Below are 23,118 nucleotides of genomic sequence, written 5' to 3'. Positions count from 1 at the left end.
ATTTAGAGGTGACAAAGTATATAGGAGGATGTTTGTAGGTTACATGCAAAAAAGCCATTTTATATAAGGGACTTGAGCATCAGGGATTTTGGTATTTGCTGGGGTGGTCCTGGAACCAGTCCCCCATGGCACTGAGGGCCAAGTGTATTGTATGATTCCATTTATGTGACATGTACAGAACAGGCCAGTCTATGGAGATAGAATGTACATTAGTGGTTGCCTATAGTTGGGGGACGGGACAGAAGAGTCAGAAAGAAATAGAAAGTGACCACTAATGTGTAATGAGGCTTCCCTTGGAATGATAAATATATTCTAAAATTGACTGTGGTAATGGTTGATCAATTCTGTGAATATATTAAAAATAATTTAATTGTATACTTCAGATGTGTGAATTGTATAGTATGTAAATTATATATCAAAACTGTTATAAGAAAATGACATAGGCACAGGAACCAACAGAACTGGTTATTTAAAAAAAATCATAAAAAGAAAAAATTCAAGGACAACTCAGTATGTCTCCTTTCAACCTTGTCTAGGGGAATCAGCACTAGTTAACTAATTTTACATGTAATGCTAGTGGTAAGTGTGTGGGTAATTACAACATTTAATACACATTTAAAATACACATTTTAAGCAAGGCCAATCCTTGCTTAAAATGATGAGAGCTTTCTAGTCTGCTGAAACTAAATTTAAGAGAAGATACTCTAAAGGCCAAAACATCACTGGTATGAACAGATATAGAATGACAACTCTCAGCACATAAAATAAGAGAACATGCTTTGAGGACTGATAGAAGTAATTTTAAAGACAAATCAAGGATGAACTATTTTACATATCTGGCAACAAATGTATGATATGTGTAGTGTTCGATGCATAGTAAAAGATGAAAGATGCAAAAATAACTTCAAATAACTGATGGATCCTCAATGAAATTTGAGTTGCATGTCAAGAAGGTCTAGAATATTTTTTCACAACTCAGAATGCACAGTGGAATGGATGACTTGAGATAGTCCATCTTATATATTTGTCTTGTACTAATATTTATGTTAGCCAGAGACCTTGAAGGTTTCCCTATTGTGTGACTGGTATGTTGATAACAGTCTTTCATATTACAATATGCAAAGTAAAGGAAATGACTAGTAAAAAGCAAACTTGAGGTAGTGTCATAGAAACAGCTGAGGACCAGAACTCTGAGTATGATGGTAATGATGACTGCAGTTTATTCCTAGGGGCCAAGTAGAAAACTTCTAATGCAAGTTGAAATTCAATAGATAGAAATTTTAAATATGGCCACACACTCTTTAACAGTTCATTTTTCATGATCATCCCATCATCCAAAGTAAATATTAAAAATTTTCCTACTGTATGAATCCATTGTAGAGGAAACATATAGTATATTGGGAGATACTGACCCATGAAAATGAGGCCCTGACTTATTTTAGACCATAAAGTCTAGAGTGTCTCAAAGATGAGAGGAGGTAATAGGGGTCACGAGCCTACTCTGCTCAAAATGACATATAACTTTCCTAATCAACAACAAAGGGGACCACAAAGCCAAAAAATCAGAGGTGACTTCTAATCAAAAGAGACGTTTGCAACTCTGTTCTTATACTTTTGCATTTTGCAGCCCTAGTTAAAATGTAGAAACACCCCTAGATTGCCAGACTGTTAAATGACAAGACAGGATGAAAACTGAGAATTCCCTTAAGAATATAAAATATTTGATTTCAAGAACAGTCTATACCAACAGCTATAATAGATTCACACTTCCTTTTTTTATAAGTAATTATTTTAAAATATGAATGATAAATACATACAGGATTAACAATGAACAGATTTTTTTGTAGAGATTTTCGACATCCAGTGATTTTCTTGGAGCGGACATTCTTCCTCCATACACTAAAAGCTTTCCATTTCCGGAACAGTGAAAAGATGGGAATCTTAGCGAGTTCTCTGTGATATAGATATTCCTGTTCCCATCGATCAAGTTCAATAAATTCAATGTCATCATTATAAATGTGTGTTACTGCCTTTTGGCTAATAGTATAGTAGTCATTTTTATTGATGTTCTCATAGCTTACAACTCTACAAACAAATAAAAATTGGAACAAATAAATAAAGTATTCAATATGAAATGAAGCAGTTGCATTATTCTTTTTGTTTTAAAGAGATAAAACATTTCTGGGAAACAAACGTTATTTAGAGTTAAAAAATTCTAACAAACTACTTTCAGATTAAATACATTACTCAAGAAAATGAGCTGAACAAGTTGGGCTTATTATAAAGATTTCACAACTGTGGCAATATGCTTGATGATTTCAGTTACATGATTTTTACATTAAAATGAATTGACTATAAATTATAAATTTAATAGTACTACCTCAAAGCTACCTGGAGGTAAGTTTTCATTTATTATTAACTCTTTAGAAACTATTCAACATTAACAGCATAAAAAATTTTATGCTATTAAGTATTGACAGAATTACGAGAAAGATGAAAGGAAACATTAATTAGGTGAGACAAGAATCAAGAACAAGATTATATGTCCAATTTATCACCAACAAAATAATTATTATTGATAAGTTGTTTAGTTCATAATATCTCTCTTTCAACTGTCATCATGGATATTCTTCAACTGTATGAGTAACAGAAAACTGATCAAGTAAAGAAGGAAAGCAAGAACAGAGTAAAACAGGAGAAAGAAATGAAGCAATGAAAACAGAGCTGATTCTCTAAAACTGCTTAAAATAAAAATTTTCCTATAGCAAAATGATGTTTTCTGTATTTTTAGCTATAATGCTGAAATATTGAATGCAAGAAATATTCAGTAATACAACAAGTGTGAAATATGATATAGTACCTTACTGAAGTATATTTAGGAATTTAGGGAAATAACATTTTCTAAAATGTTTCTCTCTTAGGAGAGCTTAGAATAACAAGATAAAGGTTAAGGGCAAAAAGAAAGCCCTAAATTATTTCTATGTTAAAACTATGCAAAAATTACACATATTAGACAGAAATTAGACAGGAACACTCTGGTGGAAATCAGCTGTTTTCCATGTCTTTCAATCCTTGGCTCTACATTCGAACTGGGAGTCCACAGCCCTTTATTTTATTTTACTCACTTAATTTATTATTATTAATATTACTACTACTATTATTATTTTTGAGATGGAGGTTCACTGCAAGCTCCGCCTCCTGGGTTCAAGCGATTCTCCTCCCTCAGCCTCCTGAATAAGTGAAATTACAGGTGCCCCGCCACCAGGCCCAGATAATTTTTGTATTTTTAGTAGAGATGGAGTTTCACCATGTTGGACAGGCTGGTCTCAAACTGCTGACCTCAAGTGATCTCCCTGCCTCAGACTTACAAAGTGCTGGGATTACAGATGTGAGCCACCACGTCTGGGCCACAGCCCTTTTATACAGCCTTCAGGTTATTTGTGAAATCCCTGAAATTGCTGTATGGAAAATTCATGTATATATGTATGATAAGTTTTTAAGACATTGGAATAAAATTCTGTGTTTTGAGTCTATTAATAAAAAAGTTAAGAACCACTGGTATAAATAATTTTTAGTTTTTAATTTCTATTTTCATTTTAATAAAACTGAGTAACAAAAATATTTTTTAAACTATGGCACACGAGACCAGAATGAAAGCAAATCCAAATCAAGAGCTGTTCATGTGAGCCTGCAAGGAGATCTGGGGGCTGATGATGCTGTGTGAAGTGGGAGAGGAATAGTAGTGCTTTCTTGCTGTTCAATGAAGATCAAGGGGTCCCTTGTCAAATTATTTTACAGTAAAACCTGTCTGAGTCCATCTAAAATATAACTCAGACTTCAAGACTTCTATTAATTTATAAATATATGTATGTCTCATTTGAGATAACCATATGGACTGATCCTGCCAACTTGGGGGCTGCCATGGAAAAACCTTCAACCTGCTTGGCTTTTACCTGATCCCACTATCTGACTTTTTGTCTGTGTTCCAATTAACTCACCCCAGAAATGTCTGGAAAAAATGCCAGGTATTGCACAGGGCCGGTGAGGAATATGGAATACATTTTACCTGTTTTTCCTTTTCTCGTTATCAATGGTTAAAGACATAATTAGGGTATTCTTGGGGTGATTCTAAAATGTGAAGCTTCAATTTGCCACTGAAATTGTAATCAACTTCAGCTGTTTCATTAACATCACGCATCAAAGTAACCTAAAAACAAGAACAAATTGCTGACTGCAGCCCTGGTGCATGTCTGGAAAACTTGCTTTGTGTAGTCTCTCTGCTACTGATGGCCCTTCTAGAAGGTGGTCATTGTGGTCCATGATGTTAAATTCTAACTTGGAGTTCAGTGCCACCTAGAAATCCTTTTTACTTGTATTTCTCTTCTTATCGCAGGTCTTCATTCTCAAGCCCCTAAGTCTTTTCCTTCTTTACACATCTCTACTCTTCATTGAACAACTGAACACAAGAGAGCCCTTTGCAAAGGCTGGATCATCAGCATCAAAATCATCTGAGGTGCTGATTAAGAATATAGATATCTGAGTCCAACGCAGAATCAGAATATTTATGTATTCCAAGAATCAAAGACAGTAAGATGCCTGGGTCATTTTGATACACAATGATGTTTGTGAACCACCAAACTTTATTTCCTCCAAATGGAGATGGAGAGGTTTCAACTCACTTTTCTCTAACTCTAGTTTTTTGGCAATGTTTCCTCCACAACTAAAAGTGTGCATAGCGTCCCTTTAGCACATAGAAAATCTTTTCTTGATCCTGCCACCTATTTAACTAAAATCCCACACTTTTCTTCTTAGGTTTCCTTTATAATGGTGTGTATCAATGGCCACATCCACCTTATCCATTCCTTCTTAGAGTTCCTGAAAATTGGTTTTGTTTCCTGCTACTCTAATGCAATTATTTTCTCAAAGATCAACAGGGACTTCTTTCAAGCCCAATCCAGTCAGTAGGTAGAAGGGCCTGCAGGGTTAGGAAAAGATTTGCAAAAAATAAGAAAGTGTATGCACATTTCTCTGTAATCCTAGTCTTAGACTTTTTTCATTGGCATGTTTTACTCTACATGCTCTGCCTCCAAGTATTGATCCATTTCAGTAGTTGAACCACAATTCCTATGATCATGACTGCCCACTCAGCGTTTATTTCTTGGCACTCAGGATCAAACTTTAGCTGCCTCCTAGAGAGTGGTTTTGGATGTTTGCTCCACTAAGGCTTTTCCTTGAGGAAATAATCAGAAAAAGTGGGCTTTAAGAACCAAAAAGAAAACTTTCAAAAATTCAAGTACTGTGTTACAAAATTCCTACTTTTCATATAAAGAAGATGACTTTTCGATCTAGTTAACTAGAGAACCTTGGTTAGTTAACCAATTAGATTGAGATGGAAGTTTCAAATAAAATTATATTTATGCTCTACTGTCTCATAATTGGAAAAAATAAATGTAGTGCTTTTTGCTGTTCAATGAAGATCAAGGGGTCCCTTGTTAAATTATTTTACAGTAGAACCTGTTTGTATCTCTGAAATGAAACACAGGCTTCAAGACTTTTATTAATTTATAAAAGTATGTATGTGTCATTTGAGATAAGCATATAGACTGAGAGAATTGTGGGGCCCTTGTGGTAGGTCAATCATTGTCCTACTATTATTATTAATTTCAGATGTAACTCAAAGTGAACCTACTTTGGGGCTTAGAACTCCTCTGGGGTTTTAAAAAATTTTTCTCCTCCTGAAATCAATTCCTTGATTTCCAAAACAATAAAACCTCAATGTGATGTTATTTCAAATAGTTACATCTGTTATACACTGCAGTGATTAAAAATGGTTCTATTCATTCTTAAACCAATCTACCAGACTAACATTGCAGAAACATATGTTTTTCTCATGTGACTGTTGTGCTCAAGAACCTTGAATGGCCTCTTATTGCTCCTGTCATTAAATCCAAGTTACTCTGCCAGGTATTTGTGGCACTGTCCTCCTGTTTCACATTAGTTCCTTCTCTGTCCACACAAATCATCCTCTTTAGTCAGGCTGATTTCTTCATCATATTCATCTTAGGCCATGCTTGAATGCATACATATGTCTTTGTTCACCCTGTTACCTCCTGCTTCTTTGAAGATTCCGATTTGGACAAGAAAGTTACTCCTTACGTGCTTTAAGGCTGAATTAGATAAGCTCTTGTGGCCCTATGCAACTCTAAGGTGTCTATTTTCATTATTACATTGGCTTCAAGTATTATGATTTGGGTGTATTCACTGACTAAAGGTAAGCAAGCAAGTGCCTGGGAAGAAATAGGCCACTTCCTGAATTCTGTATTTATCAACCTCAATCTGTTTGATAATGGTCCTTGTCATGACTCAATATGAGACTAGATCTAACCTAACCTGGGGAAGAGAAATGCTTGCTTTACTTCTGGTTTGATTAACCAAAGATGGCAAAATATCTAATAAAGAACTCCCTTTTTCCTGAAAAATGAAAGAAAAGCAAAACTAAGAGGAAATTTCCAAGTTTCATCACTAGGAGAGTGCTCTAGAGTCAATGTTTCTCAATGTATCATCTTAGGAGGAGCAGCATGAGCATTATGTGGGAATTGCATATTCTCAAGCCCCATCCTAGACCTATTAAATTATAAACTCTAGGAGTTTAACCATCTGTGTTTTAGCAAGTCTTTTAGGGCTTCAGAATTGCTACTCCAGGTCCATGATGCATAACTCTGAATCTTAGAATCACCTGGCAAGTTTTAAAGAAAAGCTGTTGCTCAGTCTCCATCACAGACCAATCAGATAAATCATAAGTAACTGGAATTGGAGCCTGGGTGATTCTAACGAGCAGCTAAGGCTAAGAACTATTGCTCTAGGTTCTTCAGATTTTTGTGTGAAATAAAACCATCATCCTCTAAATCACCAGAGCTCCAGAGCAGTGCCAGGATGTGTGTGCATGTATGTTTGCATGTGCATGCGTTTGAAGGAAGGGTATGGAGTCAATATGGAGTCTAGATCTAACCAATGTTTGTCTTTTATCCGTGTTGGAAAAAAATAGATCTAATGTAAACTAGGGAAGAGAAATGCTTGTTGTACTTCTGGTTTGATTAACCAGAAGGAGGTTTTTTGATTATTCCAAATGAAAATCCAAAGGGCCCATAGTGTTTCCACTTGCTGACTCAAATTTGACTTAATTGATTTACATTTCTTCATAACTTAGCCTAAGAAAACTACATTTTGTTAGACAACCTGGTGAGGATTTTTGATACTATGGCTTCAAAATGATCTGTTCCTTATTATATAATATATAAACTTCATTATAGAGTTTTTAAAAATAATTATAGCTTCACACATAAACTAGAATGGCTCCACTTCAGAAGGTTTCAAGCTGATACCACTGATTAATTTGATAACATTTTTAAACAATAAGATATTTAGGCAAAAGGACAGGTCTGTTACTGTAGTTTAAAAATCTATGTTTGAGATAATCCTAAGTATTCTGCCTAATTTCTCATCTCTTTTGGCTACTGTGTTTGCCATATAGACCTGGTAGTTTTCTAGCTTTAACAGAAGATTTTCCATTATAAATGAGCAAAAAGATAAATATCTGTCAAAATTAAATCCAAATTCCCATAATACCATAAATTATCAAATTACCATAATTTAAGAGAATTATAGACCTTAATATCAGAAAATGATTTTTTAAAAACTTTTAGGTAATTTCCATTTAAAATGTTTTTTAAAACTCAAGGATGTGGTAAGAAAATAGAAATTATTGGTATATAGGTTTCATTAATTTAAGAAGTAAAATTATAAAAATTTCAAAAAAATAAACATTACTTACACTTAAATATGACAAAGAATATCTCTGAAAATTACAAAAGTCTACAGTGCTATTTATCAAGATAATTTTATTAGAATATGTTTTCAAATTATGCTTTGAAAAACTATTTTTGAGTTTTAAAAACAATTCATTATAAAATTCAATTAAGATTCAAATTTTTCCCAGTTGGTAACATTGAAAACCAAACAAGAAGAATGGAGGAAAGAAGGGATAGAAAAAATAATCAGAAACATCTAATTGCTTATTTTTTTAGGAACACATAATATTGCCTCAAAAGGAAAACACAAAAAATAAGAGCAAATGAAAAAGCAATGGCAACAAAAGCCAAAACAGACAAATGGGATCTAATTAAACTCAAGAGCTTCTGCACAGCAAAAGAAACAATCATTAGAATGAACCAGCAACCAACAGAATGGGAAAAAATTTTTGCAAGCTACCCATCTGACAAAGGGCTAATATCTAGACTCTATAAAGAACTAAAACAAATATACAAGAAAAAAACAACCCCATCAAAAAGTGGGTGAAAGATATGAACAGACACTTTCAAAAGAAGACATTTATGAGGCCAACAAACCATGAGAAAATGCTCATCATCACTGGTCATTAGAGAAATGCAAATCAAAACCACATTGAGATACCCTCTCACACCAGTTAGAATGGTGATCATTAAAAAATCTGGAGACAACAGATGCTGGAGAGGATGTAGAGAAATAGGAACACTTTTACACGGTTGGTGGGAGTGTAAATTAGTTCAACCATTGTGGAATACAGTATGGAAATTCCTCAAGGATCTAGAAATAGAAATTCCATTTGACCCAGCAATCCCATTACTCGGTATATAGCCAAAAGATTACAAATCGATCTATTATAAAGACACATGCATACATATGTTCATTGCAGCACTGTTTACAATAGCAAAGATGTGGAACCAACCCAAATGGCCATCAAACATAGACTGGATAAAGAAAATATGGCACATATACACTATGGAATACTATGCAGCCATAAAAAGGATAAGTTAATGTCCTTTGCAGGGACAGATGAAGCTGGAAACCATCATTCTCAGCAAACTGACACAGGAAGAGAAAACCAAACACTGCATGTTCTCACTCATAAGTGGGTGTTGAACAATGAGAACACATGGACACAAGGAGGGGACCACACACTGTGGTCTGCTGGGGTTTGAGGGGCTAGGGGAGGGATAGCAAGGGGTGGGGAAATTGGGGAGGGATAACATTAGGAGAAATATCTAATGTAGATGACAGGGCGATGGATGCAGCAAACCACCACGGCATGTGTATACTGATGTAACAATCCTGCAAGATCTGCACAGGTACCCCAGAACTTAAAGTAAAATAAAAAATAATAATAAAAACTAAGCAAGAATTTCTTTGTGTTTCTCACATACACAAAAACAGTTTTGCTGATAAACTGAGTTTGTCTTAGAAACTGAAAGGAAGTGTCTACAGTAACAATCAAACTCAGTTGGATGGTTCAATAGGAAGGTGGCAGAGGCTGTGTTGTGTTCCCACTACAGAGCTGCTCTCTGGCAGACCGAGCTACACAGTCCTACCCATGGAAATATTTTCTGAATTCAGAAAGTTTAACAAGGTAACCATACAAATATTAGAAAAATAAAATTTCACCCATGGTAAATTTCTGAGTGATTGTGTTTTTTTAATAAAAATAAGTTTTTACCACCATGAACAACGGGCACACTGGGAGTCACTTGCTTGGCTGCAGCACACTCTTTGGGAAGCTTTGCTTTACAGCTATGTCAAACATTTAGCATCTGGAACCAGTGACTGGGCATTTGATACTCACTCAGAGTATCAATTTTATGTAAATTTTGTGAGCATCTCATCACAAATTTTAAAATAATAAATATAAGCCATAATTTTAAAAAATTAGTAACAAGATTCTCTTTAGTCAGTTGAATGATGAGTAGTGTGAGCCACAGATGAGAGCTCACACCCAGCTAGCTCTTTGTCCCCATTGTATTTTTTTTTTTAATTAAAAGATCTTAAATAACAACTTAAATTCTTTGGAAATGAGAACATATAACTAGAGCTTCTATCACATAGTTCTGGGCCTCTAAACAATCTATAGAGCCAAAATTTCTTGATCATTTCAGTGGAGTCTGTTTTTAGCACTGAATCAGATGGTAAGTCAACGAGTACATGATGCTATAAAGCTGCAAGGCTGAGTGTGTCAATTTAGAAAATGGAAGTAAACAAATTCTTATTAGCTCTTTGGTCACATTTGGATTGAAAAGTATCTTCTCAGGTTATTGAGTTTAAATATGATTTTTGGATAGATATGCCCACTAATACATGATCAATTATTTTCCTCCAATTAGTAAAACCATACGATGCTGGAAAGAGCCCAGTCTGTCTTAAGGTACCCTTGCCATATACACTAGAGTTCAGTCAGCCTAAAATTCCAATATTGTATTTTTAATCTTCAAAATATTTTGGCAACAAAGTGATAGGTTGTCTACTCAAAATATTAAACATATCTCTAAGATATAACCCTTGAGCAAGTCCCCTAAAATCATAGAAATGGTCTTTACTAGTATTATTAGTTTCACAAAATGTTTTAAATCTTACTCTTCATTTCCTGCATATTTCATGATCTAAATAAAATCTTTTACTTGCTATTTCAATGTATGACCATGGAAAAGTGCACAGGTAGTGCACATAAAATCTTTGATTTTATGAGATTCACAATTTTCACTCTCTGTCAATGCTAAGTCAAAAATGAGAGGTTTACTGTTGTACGTGAATATTCTCTCCGAGCAGGGCAAATCCCTTCTTGCTGCACACACAGCTAAGCGCTCAGACACTACTGATTCCTACATGCCTTTTGCAGTCTAAATCCCTGCTCACAACTAACCGAAAACACTCTTCTACAGCACAGGTTTGTAGTGATAATTGGAAAAAAATTGTCGAGAAGATTTTTCTCAAATGTTTCATTGCACATTTGGGGTTAAAGCAAAATACCTGTAAGCACACTTTATACTGATATGCACAGAGTCAGTTAATAAGGGAATTTTGCAAATAACTTATAACTTACTCTATTTTCTCTCTAAGCATATCTTGCCATAGGTGATTAAGCAATAGCATGACATATCATTTTTAAAAGATTTTTGCTACAAGAAATGCAATTTTAAATGGCTTCCATAGTTTAAATCTCAATTTCTCCTTTATTCAGTTCTATACTGAGAAGCAGTATTTTGCATTTTGTTCACATTTTTTTCTGGAAAAATTCAACAGGCTTAGAGAGATAGATTATTGCTCTAGATTGAAAAATTATAAAAAATGCTTCCACAGCTTCACCACATTTGTTGGATAGTGAAGACATTCTTCAACAGCAAACTCAGTCTTATAGTTATTTTATCACATTACTTTTAAAAGGAGTTTGGTATAGCATGACCTCAGCTTGTTGACACAGTATATACTATGATTAACTTCTAGTTTAGCTGCTGCTAACTCCACAGCATCCAAATCATCGTCTTTACTCATAAGGCTATGACATTTGGAGTTAAAGTTAGTGAGGAAAGTTTAACATCAAACCCTAAAATGCAATAATAATAACAAACCATGATTGCAAAATATCTTTCTAATTGAGACCTTACATATTACTATTAAGCATCACTTCTGAGAATACAAAAAGGTATAAAATATCAACTCAATTTCCCTAGTAGAAGTGCTCATTAATCTAGGAAAAAAACTCCAGAACTGAACAAAAGCACAGTTTTCAGTCTCCTCTTCAATACTTTATCTTGTGCTGGTAAAAAGATGAGAATCAGTTCTACATGGAGCAAAATTTGGCTCTTCTCACAGTGGAAAATGAACATCACAAATAGCACTCCTTAATATCTGGGTTATTAGATGATTATTTTTTTCCTGAAGAAAAAACTATGAAACATTTTTCACGTATGAATCAAGAAGTATGTTTTAAAATCACCAAATAACCCACTTAAGATCTACAACTTCTTCACCAAAGACGTATAAAAACCAGAAAAGGGAGTAGGTAGTGGTAGGAATGATAATACTATTAAGGTGTTTTGTTTTTTTTTTTTCATCAAAGGGTTTTAAATTACATTATATGTTGTCTGCCATCTTAAAAAAAATGAATTGTCTCAGGTTGGAAAAAGCCTCTTTTATACTCCAATTCTTCATCTACCATCTCTTCTCCTTTTAACATCCCTAAATTTATGTATCTGAACTCAAACATGTATTTTTCCCTGATGATTCTGCTCCATTCAATCTTCTGTGCCTCAGTTGTAAAAGGAAAATAAATCTTGGGGCCCCAAAATCACTAAACTAAAGGTAAAAGTCAAGCTGGGAATTCCTTAGGGCAAACCTACATCCCATTCTATTCAAAGTCACCCCTGTGCTGAGATACATGCATATCTCATTGCCTCATTTGGAGAAGCTAATCAGAAACTCAAAGGAATGTCTCTTATCTACTTATGACCGGGAAGCCCCTTACTTGCTTTGAGTTTTTCCGTCTTGGGCTTCAGTTGTTCCATCTTTCCAGTCTGAACCAATGTACATCTTACGCATATTAACTGATGTCTCATGTCTCCCTAAAATGTATAAAGCCAAGCTGTGCTCCTACCACCTTGGGCACATGTCATTAGGATCTCCTGAGGCTGTGTGCATCCTCAACCTTGGAAAATAAACTTTCTAAATTAACTGAGAACTGTCTCAGATTTTGGGGTTCACAGTCAACCACAACTCTACCCCTCTTGCTCAGACAACTGGATCATTAAACTCATCCTGTACTCCTTTCTGGTTATCTACCCTACATAATGTTTGTAAAAACATCCTGTTGGCTTCACCTTTAAATTATTTTCAGAAGCAAACATATTTCTTACCACTGATCATTACCCCCTGGTCCCTTTGTTACCTGAATAATTACAGCCTTCAGTTTGTCTTCCTGTTTCAACCCGTTCCCTCAAAGCCTATTCTTCACACAGCAGCCATAATGCTTCTTTAAAAAATGTAAATCATATCATGACACTTTTCTGCCCCAAATCCTTCCATGGTTCTCCACTGGCCCTGTGACGATATATCCTTTATCTCTTGTTCGCTCTACTGTAGTCACACCAGCCTCCTCTTTGTCCCTTGAGCATGCCAGGTCTGCTTCCACTTCAGGACATTTGTATTCATTTCCTGCTGTCTGGAATGCTCATAACTGCACTACCACATAACTCATTCCTTCTCTTTCAAGTCCTCATTCAAATGCCAGCTTCTCAATGAGGCCCACCCAAATCACCCCAGTTAATTCACAGCTTCTTCCTCAGCACTCCCAATCCTCTTTACCTCTATTTATTTTCTCCAATATTTATCACATTTTAGTATTCTACATAATTTACTCACGTATGGTTTATTATTGTCATCCTCTGCTAAAATGTCAGTTCCACGAGTGCAACCATTTTGATATGGATGGTTTACTAATGTGTCTCAAGCACGTAAAACAGTTCCTACTACAGAGATCATGCTCAACAAATTTTGCTGAATGATTGCACTTTCATAAGCATTTCTGTTCTTCCTACAAGTTATTGTTCACTCCTGTTAAGCTCTTTAAGATTTACAACAAATCCATCATTTTAAATTTTGATTAAAACTTTTTACTTTAAAGCAACTTGCAGCCTCATAATTATGTGACTTCAAATTGTAACAACAACAAATGTGTGGCAACAACACAGAGGAAGTGTGTGTATTTTATTCATCTATATGAATATCATAAGTTAACAAGATCATTTTATTAAAAAATCCTTACTTCTACTCTATAAAGATGAAATAACATGAAAAACAAATCATGCATCACCTACTTTTTATATATTGCCATCCTCTTTTCTCAGTAATCATAAAGTATCAAAAATATATTTTTAATACTAATTAAAAATATATGGCATAACATTACATAAATATATGAGAAGCTCAATAGTACAGATAAGATAGTTAGTGTTTCTAAATGGATAAAAGGAAGATAAATGAAAAAAATACATAATTGTTGTGATTAGGATTAATTTATCATTCTATGATAACCAAAATTATATTTGATTTTTATCATTAATATCCAATCAATTATGAATAATGTGTGCAATCTTATTTGTAATTTTTATGTTAAAGAAATTGTGTCATAAAAAAGAACTCACTTTAGATTATATGTATCATATTCAATGGATGATCTTGACACTGCAGGGATCATATAAAGAAATCCAAGATCTTCATTTTCACGTATTATTTTAATGATTTGCAAGGGATCATGAATGTTGGCTTTTATAACTTCTTCTCGGTCATGGAAAGTGTACTTAGGGTAAGCTGAAGATCTAGTTCCGAAGAGACCTCTTCTTCCAATACTGGTACGTGACAGTTTAGGAGGAGAGGGCTGATAAATATAAACAAAGCCAATTAAAAAAAAAATGAGTCTTTGTACACACTCAAGAGTGACAAAATATGTCCCTCAAGGACTAATTGCCATATTGCATGAGATGTCTAGGCCTCAAAGGCAAGCATTTTGGCACTGAAAATTTTCAAACTATTGTTAGGGAGCGATATTCCTCCTCATTACTGCCTCTCCAGATACCCATCCTTTTCCCACAAAGCAGTCCCAGTGTCAGCTCCTATTGCCTTCTCCTCTCCTTTAACTCAATGTTTATTACATCAAAATATTACCTGATCTTTGACATTCTTGGGAGCACTCCACCCTCCTTGCTTGGTTGCTCTGCATCTATCTTCTCTGGGGCCTCTCCTCTCAACCTGCCCATCCGTTCCAACAACCTTGATGCCCTTCAGTGAGTGAAGTCTTGGACAGCTGTTATCATAACTCATAATAACTTTACTTCTTTGTGAAGATGAGGGGTGGTTATATTGAGTTTTGGGAATAATTATACAATGGCCTTAGAGAAGCACTGATTTTATTAACTAATATTGCCTTTTCCTTATACCAGTGCTTCTCAAACTTTAAATGTGCAGTGAATTACCTGGGGTTCTTATTAAAATGCAGATTTTTATTCAGTACAGCTAGAGTGGAGCCTGAGGTTCTGCCTTTCTAACCTGCCCTCAGGGATATGGATCCTGCTGACCATGGACTACACTTGGAGCAGCAAGGCTGAGTACCACCCTGCCATGTCCACACACCCCAGCTTGCACTACTCGCTGCGCTTCACAGTCTGTGCTCTCACCCCCACCCCCAGAAAACTTGGGTGGCATCATCCACATCTGTTCCTCTCATGGAGGAGGTTAATCATTGTGTTTGAAGAAATTTGACACTAACTCCAAAGGTCACCACCTTGCGTCTCTGACAGTGTAGGAGTAATTGGCTTTAAGATAAGAGTCACCATAGTGGACCTGCTTTGTTGAATAACTACTGTAAATATATGCATGAGTATTTTATTTCCTATTAACATAGCTGGTAGAGGCTGCCATTTCTGCAGGGATTTTTTGCTACAAGCTCTGTGGAACAACTTCTCCAGAAAACCTGTACTCATAGGGAACATTACACCCCATCTCTGATTAAATATACTCTATTGAATAGCAGTTGGAGAGAAGCCTAACAAGTTCAGAGCTGAAGGAAACACATCTTTGAACTTAAAAGGCAAATAAAATGTGTCTTTGAATTCTTGGCCAGGGATGGCAGCAATGGCACTGTTCTCTTCTGTGAATGAATAGGCCAAACCTGAACCAGAGGAAACGCACATCACCTTACTTCAATGTTGCAACAAGGGCTAATCCACTTTAGTATTTTTATGAGACTAAAGTATTACTGTTTTAATAGAAAATGCATTTATTTTATTTGTTCTAGTCTTTAAAAAGTCTACTGCATTCTAAGTGGAAGACGTCTTCCATAACAGGGTTACATATTTTCCTCTCAGCACTAATTTCTCATTATGTAACTCAGTGGGAAAATGTGATTCACATCCTTAGCATTAACATAGGTTCATATTTGGGGGTGGGAATTAAAGAAAGCATTTATTCATAAAATGTACAATGTCTGTAGTATTCCTCTCTGATGGATGCCCAGTACAATTTGAAAGTCAATTTCTATCTTAATTAACAGAAGCCTCCAACTTCCTTCCTTTCTGCCTTCCTTTACCGCCCAGAAATCCTCCTTGTTGCATTTCTATTTGAAACTCACACTGATAAATCAATATCTGAAAAAGGTACCTTTTTTCCAGAATAAATATCTTCTTTACTTTATGTAAAAATCCCCTTTTCCATATTTCTCTTTAATTCCTCTTTACTGAATTCTTCACTGAGTGACAGCTACAACCAAAAATCATAGCTCACAACCTAACATTCCTTTTCAGTCCCACTTTCATCCAGATGTCTGTACAATTTCCTTCCTTTTCTTTAAATTCAAATTCTTGAAGCCCTCTTTACAGCAAATAAATTAATTTACAGGCAATCAAATGTTTCCTGGCTCAGATCTTTTCTGGAGAAAGAGCTCCCTTTGTCTCCACTTCATTGACACCATAGTAAGTGAGGTTTTGTAATTTCCATATAATTTTTCATATGATTTCCTTCTTTCAGGATGATCTCACCCAAACCCAAAGTAAGCTCCTGTCCATCTGTCTTCTCCTCAAGCTCCCACCTCTCCCACCTTATCTATCCCATTAACTTTACACACATTCTTCTCAACTTAGTGTAACTCCTAAGGGTAGCTTTTATTCACTGACTGGTCCCCCCAATGGCCAGGTGTAACAGTCCTTTTTATTTAGTTTTTCATTATTTTGTACCTCAAACAACCAAGGAGAGCTCTATACTCCACTGTGCTGAGTGTTCACTTGTCCACCTACATACCTCTAGACTCTGAAGTCCTTGAGGATAGACCTTGTCCTCAATTGTGCACATCTAGCACTTCTAACCCAATGCTTGGAGCCAAAACAGCAATTAAATGTGTTACTGTCAAAGGATCCTCTCAACCAAAAGCTCAGAGAAATCTTGGCTCTATTGGTATCTTTACTGTAGGTATGCCCTTCATATTCTCTCTCCTTACTGTTTTTTTCTTTAATTATCTATAGATACTCATTTAAAGGCAAGCTCTGGTGATTTCTTCCCCAAGCTACCATTTCTTTCCCTCCTTCCTTCTTTCCTTCCTTCCTTCCTTCCTTTCCTTCCTTCCTTCCCTCCCTCCTCTCTCTCTCTCTCTCCTTCCTTCCTTCTCCTTCTTTCTCTTTCTTTCTTTCTTTCTTTCTCTTTCTTTCTTTCTTTCTTTCTTTCTTTCTTTCTTTCTTTCTTTCTTTTTCTTTCTTTCTTTCTTATTTCTCTTTCTCTCTCTCTCTCTTTCCTTCCTTCCTTCCTTCTTTTTCTTTCTTTCTTTCCTTTTTTTTGAGATGGAGTTTCATTATGCCGTCCAGGCTGGAGTGCAATGAAGCAATCTTGGCTCACTGCAACCTCCACCTCCTGGGTTCAAGTGATTCTCCTGCCTCAGCCTCCCAAGTATCTGGGATTACAGGCATATGCCACCATGTCCAGCTAATTTTTGTATTTTTAGTAGAGATGCAGTTTCACCATGTTGGTCAGGCTGGTCTTGAACTCCTGACCTCAGGTGATCCACCCGTCCCCACTCTGCAACTCTCACCAGCTATACAAGTTGTCTTTCTAGCTGGCTTAGTCTCCATTTTATTACCCTTCACCAGGGTCTTCAAAGATTACCATTTTGGTAAAAATGATGAAAATTTCAAAAAGGTTATAACATTCAAAATACTACGATATCTTCTTTATCATGCAAAAGAAGGTCAGAAGGCACTGTACAGATGCTGAAAGTCTCCTTTATGATTTTCCTCCACTGTAAGAGTTTTCCTTAAATAGAAAGAATTTAAAAATGTCATATTCCCCAAACTCATTATGCAACTTTATAGAAAATGACTTTGCTACCATTTTTATGAGTTAAAAGCATGTTAGCAATGCTATACAAAACAAAATTAAGTTAAAAGAATCAATTAAGTATTTTAATATTATACCTGTATTTTTTTCATAGCATCTTCCTGCTCAAGAAACTGAGTAGATGATGTAACAGAACTGATTTTTGCTATGCCTACTGGATGTTTAATGAGTCCGGAAGTCATTAACTGAAATCGATTTTGTTCATGTACGTATTTTGGCTGCTTATGATCTTGGTAGACTTTTAGCGCTGGCTTTGGGAAAGAGAGAAACATGTTAATCTTTTTAACATTCATATAAACTTGTTTCATTTTTCACTACCTTTGGACTCCTTTTCCCGCTGGAAATTGATCTCCTTGGACTAATTTCCTATGAAAGCCACAGTCCTAACAGTAACTACCACCATTGCCTGTCCCTGGCCTATTGATTAAGCAAGGCTTTTCTACCTAGATTCCATTAATTTTATACTTCAAATTATCAATGAATACTTACAAGAATAAATTACAACAGAAAAGGCTCAGAAGTATGAAATCATATACTCCCTAATTGTCCATTACAAACCCCCATCATTTATTAATACTCTACTGTGGGAAGAAGTGCACAATCCTCCCACCAAAATCATCGATCCCCAAAATCATCAATCGCTTCTCATAGTCATAACTTATTGAAGATCTAAAAAAAATAGGTGGCATTATCTTAAGCTATCTAACTGAAAATTATGGCAATAAAAGCCCCAGCTTTTAACATAATAAAGTGAATAATTCATTATAATGGCTTTTAGTTACCAGGCATTATGAGTTTAATCATGATAGCTAGTCTCTCATATACTGGGATAAGAAAAAAAGGCTTGAGATTAAGTAAAGAAAAGCAGTTAACTTTTCAGGTAAATGGCCTTTGGTTTGAGATGAAAATCCCTTTTGAGTGACTCACTGAAGAAAGGTAAAAGCCTAGCTGGTGCTACAGAGATGAGGGAGATCTAAGTTATATAATAGTGCTAAAAAGGAATAGAGATCAGAATCACAAGTTGAGAACAAGAAGAAAAGTTGTCTGTTTACACAGCGTGACTTCACAGAGACCAAACAATGATCTATAAATATGATGTTAAGATAAATGCACATTTGGAAAACCCTTCTCTGAAACCTACTGAAATGAATAAGGAAAACAAATAAGCAAATGTTGAGAGATTTCATTACCACTAGATCTGTCTTAGAAGAGGTCTTGAAAAGAAAAGTACTAAATACAAAAAGAAAAGACTATCGGCTGGTGCCCAGTGGAGTGGAGGCAAGCTCTGCCTAAATTGCAGATGTCTGGCAGTTGACACAGGCTGTTGGCTGGGACTTGTTCAGATAACATCTCCTCAGAGAGACCTTTCTAGTCACCCAATCTGAAGTAGTCTCTTCTTAGTGTCTACCACATTCCGTGTGTTCTTTTATTTTCTTTTTTTAGAGACAGGATCTTGCTCTGTCACCCAGGCTGGAGTGCAGTGGCACAATCTCGGCTCACTGCAATCTCTGTCTCCTGGGTTCAAACAATTATCTGCCTCAGCCTCCTGAGTGGCTGGGATTATAGGCACCCGCCACCATGCCCAGCTGATTTTTATGTATTTAGTAGAGATGAGGTATCACCATCTTGGCCAGCCTGGTAAGTGAAGGCAAATATATCAGAGAGAAACAGATATAAAAAGTTTCATACTAATTCCATGGGAGAAAAATGGGAAGGTGGACTTGGTACCCCACACAACATGTGGTGGCACAGGCACTGAACCCTGGGGAAGAGGAGGGCAGCAGTCAGGGCCACATCCACCGTGCAAATGGAGGTGCAGTGTTAAACCAACAACAATAGCGACTTTGCATTTTGTGTTGATTCCATTTGTATTGGTTTTGTATTTCCTTCTATTTAAGGTGTCAATTTGTTTATTAACAATTAGAATTAATTCCTAGCGTAATTTTTTTTCACATAAAGTAACATTAAATAAAAAATAAAAAATTAGCATGATGGATTAAGAAAGCTTTCCTTCAACAGAAATCAGTACTCAAACTTAAGTTTGAGAAGCAATAAAATAAGGATTAACATCCATAATATATTTTTAAAAACTTAAAAATAGGTAAGATAAAGACAACTTAATTTTAAAGTGGACAAAGATTATGAACAGGTAATCCACAAAATAAGAAATATATGTGGTGATGAATAAATGAAAATATACCTAACTTCATTAATAAGATGTAAATTATAACAATGTGATGGCATTTTTAACATATCAGTCTAGAAAAAAATTTAAAAAAATGGATAGCACCAGGTTTGGCAAAGATGTAGGTAAACAGGCCCTCTCATACATTGTAGGTGAAAAGGTACATTTTTAGAGGGCAATCGGGTAATGTTTTTTTGAAATTAAAAATGTACATATAACCTAAAGATACCATTTCTAGGAATGCACCTTGATATGTACAAAGATGCCATTCAACACAGCATTATCTGAAATAGAAAAATAAAAACAAAATAAACAAAACAAAAAGAAAAAGGAAATTACTTGAACACACATCAATATGAGACAAGTTAATCAGTACTATATTATGGCACCTCTATGCAACAAAGTACAGTGCAGCGGTTAGAAAAGACACCTCTACATGCAAGGATGAGAAACATTTCTATATGATTAAGTGAAATAAGCATCTTGAAGATCAGTATGCATTGTATAATCTTACTTTAAAACTGTCTATGTTTATAAACACAAATATATATGCAAAAATATTTGAATAAACATAAAACAGTCTGAAGGGCACACACTAATGATGGTAGCTAATGTCTAAGGGTGGAGAGGAGAACTTTCACTTTTTAATTTTTTTCCCTTTCACAGCTCCTTTACATGCATTTATAATTATCCGAGGGCATAAGTGGTTTCTAAAAATTAAGTATTTTCAACATGCGCACAATTTTTTAAAGACAAAGGCATGTATATTGAAAATAATAAAACTATATGTCTAAATATAACATGTTTATTAGACTTCTCAGTGTTAAATGGTACCCTAATATCTAAAAGAATCTTAAAGCATACATAGTTAAGTATCTGTACTGTACATAATCCCAGAGAGGACTTAGCTGCCCAAAAACTTTGCCACTGAATCCTTAAACTTAAACAGTACCTAGAACCAAATATTTGTTGAAATATACTTACATATTTACAACTTCATAAAAAGTTCTTATCTTTTAGCTTTCATTCCTTCTTTGTCAATTCAGAGTCTAGAAATGACTTCCATCTTCCAAAGCAATTTTGGAACTTCCTCTGTGGCTATAGAGGCTAAAACAATGGTTTTTGAACTTACCAAAGGCTCTAGTTTTATAGGCTGCTGTCGTTTTCTTGTCTTCTCCTGAGCTTTTGTAATGTGCCTAAATGTTAGGATCCGTGTATCAGATTCATTTTCTGTGGATGTCACATAACTCACTCTTCTTTTGGCTTTTATGTTATTCAGTCTTGGAAGTGCAGAATTTTTTGCATGCTCTTCAGTATTTGTCAGGTCAAATTCACTATCTGTGGCCTGAAAAGTCATCCTTACTCCTGGAATGGATGGGGTGAGAAAAAAAAATGAAAAGTAGATCAAAAAGATTGGGGAAGGAGGCTAGTGGAGAGGGACTTAAGGACTAGGAAGCGTTGAATTTGCTTGCTGTCCTCAAATAAAACCCATCAAAGTTACCCCAGTCTTCCCAAACGGAGGATTCGAACCAAAGGAATAAAAAATTAGAAACTGTGCCTGGGCTTCAAGAACCCCTGTAGCTGGGGTGGAACCCAGGAATTTGCATTTCTTACAATTTCTTGGGTCATGCTGCTGCTGCTGATGATCTGGGGACCACACTGGTCTAGATTTAGAAAGACGAAAGGAAATGCAATTACTATTGAGATCACTGTTTCTCATCTCCTGGGAACTTGTTCAAAATGCAGCTAATTCTAATACACACAGTCTGAAAAATACAGTATAGGTATTCAAGAAAAAACAAAGGGGGGGAAAAGAATTGAGAGCTAATTTCTGACACAGTGCTTCTGGAGCTTTAACGTGCAGGAGAATAACTTGCAGAGCTTGTTAAAATGAAGGTTCTGATTCATACACTGAGTAGCAAGGTCCTAAAACACTAGAAATATAAGCATTTTGTAATGGTCTTGCACTTTCACCACTACGCACACTTCCACCCCGTTAGATGGGTGGAGATACTTTGAAACACCTTTCAAAATAGTGTTAGCACAAGAGGTCTTGAATCAGGTGTTGGCAGACCTAGGTTTTATATAGATCAGGGCTGGCCAATAGAAATATGAGAGCATTGTATGCAATTTAAATTTTTCAAGTAATGGCATTTTTAAAAGAGAAACAGGTGAAATTAATTTTAAGAATGTGTTTTATTTACCATATCCAAAATGTAATCATTTGAACACACAATATAAAAATTAGAGTGATATTTTATCTTTTGGTACCAACACCTTCAAAATCCAGTGTGTTTTTTATATATGAGCACATTTCAGTTCAGACTAGCCACGTGAGGTCTAATGATTACTGTGTTTAACAGCACAGGTCCAGACTTGACCACTCAGAGTGAGATCTTGGACAAGCCTCTTGATATCGCTACTGCTTCCTTTGCACCCCTCTAAAATGATAGGCAGATAGGAGGCAATCACTGAAATGCGTTTGCAGTGACTTTTTCTGCCTCTTTGAGCCTTTCCTTACGTTCTCTGAAAGCCAGGCTTTGTTTCTGGCCCAGAAATCAGAGCCCAAAGCCGAGGCTCGGTTCCTAGGACTCACCAAGTTAGAATAGAGCAATCGCTGCTGAGGTTCTCCAGAGAGAGCAACGCCTGGTCGGGAGTAGAAAGTCCTCCGTAGCGGTTAATGTTTCCCGTTGCCTAGCGACAACCTGGCCTCTACAGATGCACAGCGCCACTGAGTAACACGTCGCCAGGCAACGCCGCAACCAGCCACAACTTTCGGTTCAGGAGCGTGCCAGGTAATCGAACCAATTAGTGTCTCCGAAACATTTCCTACGTCGTTGATTGGTGGAGAGTCCGCACGGGCCGGTTCCGTCTCTGCGCTGGGATTTGAGTACTGTGCAGGAGGTGTAGCCAGTGCAGCCGAAGGAGGTGGTTAATTTTGTTTGTTTCTTTGCTTATCGACCACTCGCACCCATCTCAGCCTCCTACAGGAATCTCTTTTCTGTTTTCTTTCAAGAAGCCTAAGACTTGACGTGCACTTTAATAGAAATTTATCCGAAAGAGTCGAGAATTTCAGGAGAGGAATGTGAGTTGTGTAGACAGATGAGGTCCCACTCTCCAAGGAAGCAACCACTCTGCATCCCCGTCCTACCCGCTGACCTCCTCGCGAGTGTCCCAAGGCTCAAGAAATGTGGTCT

General features: G+C 36.0%; 1 protein-coding gene across 1 annotated transcript in view; it reads right to left on the bottom strand.

Moving 5' to 3' along the window:
* Nucleotides 1-22,843, bottom strand: part of DNAH6 (dynein axonemal heavy chain 6) — a 303,318-nt gene extending 280,475 nt beyond the window's left edge. The window contains exons 1-5 of the mRNA XM_037733599.1: nucleotides 22,518-22,843; nucleotides 21,054-21,286; nucleotides 17,814-17,987; nucleotides 14,004-14,245; nucleotides 1,818-2,085 (exon numbers count right to left, since the gene is read on the bottom strand). Coding sequence (XP_037589527.1) covers nucleotides 1,818-2,085; nucleotides 14,004-14,245; nucleotides 17,814-17,987; nucleotides 21,054-21,278 — 909 coding nt within the window. The 5' untranslated portion in view covers nucleotides 21,279-21,286; nucleotides 22,518-22,843. The remainder of the gene's footprint in view (nucleotides 1-1,817; nucleotides 2,086-14,003; nucleotides 14,246-17,813; nucleotides 17,988-21,053; nucleotides 21,287-22,517) is intronic.
* Between the last annotated feature and the right edge of the window lie 275 nt (nucleotides 22,844-23,118).

The sequence above is a fragment of the Cebus imitator genome, unplaced genomic scaffold (genome assembly GCF_001604975.1).
Source record: "Cebus imitator isolate Cc_AM_T3 unplaced genomic scaffold, Cebus_imitator-1.0 Scaffold539, whole genome shotgun sequence".
Taxonomy (NCBI): Eukaryota; Metazoa; Chordata; class Mammalia; order Primates; family Cebidae; genus Cebus; species Cebus imitator.
This window is presented reverse-complemented; position numbering and strand designations above follow the sequence as displayed.